Here is a 4,704-nt window from a genome sequence, read left to right on the forward strand (position 1 = left end):
TAAGGCTCGTTTAATGGTCCATTTTATCGAGCTCGAGCCCGGTTAAAAGGGTCAAACGAGCCTTAAAATGTGTGGCCCAGCCCATTTAAGGCTCGTTTAATGGTTAAAAAAGAAGTAAAAATTCAAATTCAGTGAACAAAAACACAAAATTCATCATAGAAATTCAATATAACTGTATGATTGTACCTACATCAGCAAACAGCCATATGACAAACTACAAGCAAATTGGAAATGAACATAATAGAGATTACAAAGCAAATTCTAAATGAACCTTTAATAGAGATTACAAGCTAATTGAAAATGAACCTATAATAGAGATTACAAGCAAATTGAAAATAAACCAAAAACAGGGATTACAAGCTAACACAAAATGAACCTATAATAGAGATTACAAGCAAACTCAAAATGAACCTAAAATAGAGATTACAAGGAAACTCAAAATGAACCTAAAATAGAGAATACAAGCAAACTCAAAATGAACCTATAATAAAGATTACAAGGAAATAAAAATGAACCTATAATAGATATTACAAGGAAACTCAAAATGAACCAATAATAGAGATTACAAGCAAACTCAAAATGAACCAATAATAGAGATTACAAGCAAACTTAAAATGAACCTATAATAAAGATTACAAGCAAATTCAAAATGAACAGAAACAGCAAGATTACTTAAAACAAAATATATCACTTTTGGTTCCCAGTTGCAGACTTGTAGTTGCCACAAACTGGCTCTCTGAGTCTCTGCATTCAATGATTTAAAATTAGTTACATGATTCACATGAACAAGTTAATATAATCAAATTCAGAAAGAGATAAAAGATTATAGACCAATAAGAAAAATACAACTAAATTACATAGCCCTAGTTGCCACAGGCCCACACACAGTCACTGCATTCAAAAAAAAAAAAAAAATTGTTAGATATTTTTAACTCCCTTGCATTTTGTCAAGGGAGAATTATCACTTAAGATTATGCAAATGGGCATTTTAATGATTGTTCAAAAACCAGATCTACAAAAACAATGGGAGGGCAGTATGAACACAGGTTGATGCATGATATAGGCTAATAATAGGTTACAAACAAACTCAAAATGAACATATAATAAAGATTACACAATTAAAATAGGTTGTCCAAATGTCCAATATTCCAAGTTCCAACAAAACTAGCAAAGGTATAAAAATTAAAACAGGTTATCCAAATGTCCAATATTCCAAGTTCCACCAAAGCTAGCAAAGGTATAGCAATTATTACCAAACATAACATCAAAATCTAATGTTGACATTCAAATTACATATTCAATAAGCAAAGGAAAGCAGTAAACAGATTCCCTCATATAAATAAGAAAACAGCATTAATGGCAAATTTGACAATTTCACTTCCAACATTTTTCCCAAACACAAAAACAAAGTTAATAAGGTGAAATTATAAGTAAAAAAGAGATTAAAAAATGGAAATAAATCAAATAACAGAATCATAAAGAACATGCATTCAATGATTTAAAACTAGTTACATGAACAAGTTAATATAATCAAATTCATACAGAGATAAAAGATTAGACCAATGAGAAATATGCACCTAAATTACACAACCCTAGTTGACACAGGCCCACACAGACAGTCACTGCATTCAATGAAAAAAAAAATTGTTAGAAGTTTTTAACTCTCTTGCAACATGACAAGGGAGAATTATCACTTAAGATTATGCAAAATTGCAAATGGACATTTTAATGATTGTTCAAAAACCAGATCTGCAAAAACAATGGAAGGGCAGAATGAACACAAGTTGATGCATGATATAGGCTAAAAGATTACAAGCAAACTCAAAATGAACCTACAATAAAGATTACACATAAGAAAAAACCAGTATATGCAATGTAGATAAACTTGAAAACAACCAAAGGAAACTGGAAAAGTGAACAAAGTAAATTACCTCAATTTCGAATCTCCATGCAGTTATAACTTTTAACTTATAATAAAGCTTAAAAAAGGTAATCCAAATGTCCAACATTCCAAGTTCCAACAAAGCCAACAAAGTATAACAATTAATACAGAACATGACATCAAAATAAAATGTGACATTCAAATTACATATTTAATAAGCAAAGGAAAACAGTAAACAGATTCAGTTTTTTCAGAGAATTCCTCACAGAAAATGAGAAAACAGCATTCACGGAAAATTTAGCAATTCCACTTCCACCATTTTCTACAAACACAAACACAAAGTTAATAAGGTGAAATTATAAGTAACAAAGAGGTTGAAAAATTGAAATAAATAAAATAACAAAATCATAACCTCACAGAAATGAGAAAAAAGCATTCACGGCACATTTGGCAATTCCACTTCCACCATTTTCTACAAACACAAACACAAAGTTAATAAGGTGAAATTATGAGTAAAAAAGAGCTTGAAAAATGGAAATAAATAAAATAACATAATCATAAACTTACAGGTATTCGAGATTTTTTCTTAATGCCATGAAGTGCTCTAACCCAATCTGAACCACATAGGAGCATCTCAATAGTATCAATTGATAATGATGTTCTATGGGGTTCAATAACTCTACCACCCGCACTGAAAGATTATTCTGAAGCAACTGTACTGATTGGAACAGCCAATACATTCCGTGCCATCTTAGATAACATGCGGTACTTTAAGGCATTGGATTTCCACCATCCCAAAGCGTCAAAGTTTGCATCACTATCTTCACCATTCTCACTATCAGAAATGAATACATCTTCTTCAAGATAAACATCCAAATATGTTTTTATGGGCCGGATGATGTTATTGCTTCTAACATGTTGCCTAAACCGTGATCTGCCACCAGAAACTTCCTCTGTAACAGAGGCAATTGAAGTAGTAGCAGCACTGACTTCAGCAGCTGCTTGTTGTTGAATGATAGATGCATTATGGGCAACAACATAAACCTCAAACAACTCTTTCAAAGTACTCAACACATCCTTTATGTTATCACCACGAATATCAAGTGGATAAATGATAGGAAAACAAAACCTAATCAACTTCATTTTGTATCTAGGATCCAACACAGCAGCTAAGGCCATCACCATATTAGATTCACCCCAATACTTATCAAATTTATCACTCATCTTAGCTGACATTAATCTCATATATTCATTCCTATCCGCAGCCTTACTATCCGCAGCCTTAATATCCACAATTTCTTTCATTTTCCACACCTCAGGTAGAAACAGATTGGATGTAGGGTAGTTACTTCCAGAGACAACATTGGTCACATCATTGAAAACAACTAAAACTTGGTTTACATTCTCAACCTTATCCCACTGTTCAGGACTTACCACCCACAGAAAAGCCTGCTCTACTCTATGGTATCTAGGAAACACTTCCTTGAACCTAATTGCAGTCTTCAACATCAAGTAGGTGCTATTCCATCGGGTAGGAACATCTAAAATAAGTTTATTAGAACCCAAGTCCAAACGCTTTGCTATATCACTAAATGCAATCAACCGCCTCTCAGAAGCCACTATATATTTAATCCCCTGCCTAACAAAATCTATTATGTCCCCTATTTTTGAAAGCCCTGCTTGCACCAACAAATTGGTAATATGAGCACAACACCTAACATGAAACATAAGCCCCCCAATAGGCAAACTACCCCTCAACTCAAAATCATCTCTCAAAATGTCAATGGCAGCAGCATTAGCACTTGCATTATCAACAGTTATTGTAAGTACTTTATCCAAAATGCCCCATTCAATAAAACTGTTTCTTAAGGCTTCAGCAATAACAACACCCGAATGTGGAGGAGGTACATTACAAAAATTTAAAATCCTCTTTTGGAGTAGCCAATTAGAATCCACAAAATGGCAAGTAACCACCATATATGAAACCCTTTGGGAGGAGGTCCACATATCAGTAGTTATGTTTACCCTATCAATCCCACTTAAAAGTGTTTTCAACTTTTTCTTTTCAATGTTATAAGTGGCAATGCAATCACTTTTTACAGTGGCACTGCTAATTTTTTTTCCAGTATGGTGCGCAAGCCCTCATGAACTTGTTAACAAGTTCATGCTCCATCATATTAAAGGGATATTCATGTAGAAGAACCATATGGGCAGCAAGTTCTCTAACTTTCTTCTCATTGAAAGTAAAGTTTGTCAAGGTCCCTAAACCATCATTGTCATCACTAGGTTCAAAAGACAAAGTCTTTTGCTTCTTAAGGCTATTCAACTCCACAAACTTCACACAAGCAGTTAGATGCCTACTAAGGGTGGAGGTAGTACTAGATTTCCCTACAGAAAACAACCTCTTACACCAATTACACTGGGATTTGTTTACACCATTTATTTCAATAGAAGAAAAGTTATTACAGACTTTGGAAGTCCTTTGCCTTTCCTTCCTTTGGAAGGCAACTGACCCACCTTCAGCGGCAACCCCAGCCCCAGCCCCAGCCCCATCCCCATCCCCAGGACCAGCCCCATCCCTAGATTCAACAACAGCAGGAGAAACCAGATTAACATGTTCATCTGATGTGCATTCAGTGCTAGTAAACACACCAGATCCAGGAGTAGGGTCAGCAGTGGGTGAATCATCACCCAAATCAACATCATTGAGTTGAAATGTATTGTCCATGATAACTGTTAATAATTTGTAAAATTAAAAAAACTCGATAAATAAAATAACATAATACATTAATGGAAAATAAAAAATCAATTAACAGAAACTA

The 4,704-nt window shown here is 34.0% G+C and overlaps 1 protein-coding gene across 1 annotated transcript; it reads right to left on the reverse strand.

The window, feature by feature from the left end:
• Positions 1-2,318: 2,318 nt before the first annotated feature.
• On the reverse strand, positions 2,319-3,859 carry LOC148583048 (zinc finger BED domain-containing protein RICESLEEPER 1-like). The gene is made up of 3 exons (XM_088511511.1): positions 2,602-3,859; positions 2,450-2,496; positions 2,319-2,354 (listed from the first exon to the last, which is right to left on the reverse strand). The coding sequence occupies exons 1-3, from the start codon at positions 3,857-3,859 to the stop codon at positions 2,319-2,321; spliced, it is 1,341 nt and encodes a 446-aa protein (XP_088367637.1).
• Between the last annotated feature and the right edge of the window lie 845 nt (positions 3,860-4,704).

Source organism: Corylus avellana, chromosome 11, assembly GCF_965113065.1.
Source record: "Corylus avellana chromosome 11, dhCorAvel1.hap1.2, whole genome shotgun sequence".
NCBI classification, from domain to species: domain Eukaryota; kingdom Viridiplantae; phylum Streptophyta; class Magnoliopsida; order Fagales; family Betulaceae; genus Corylus; species Corylus avellana.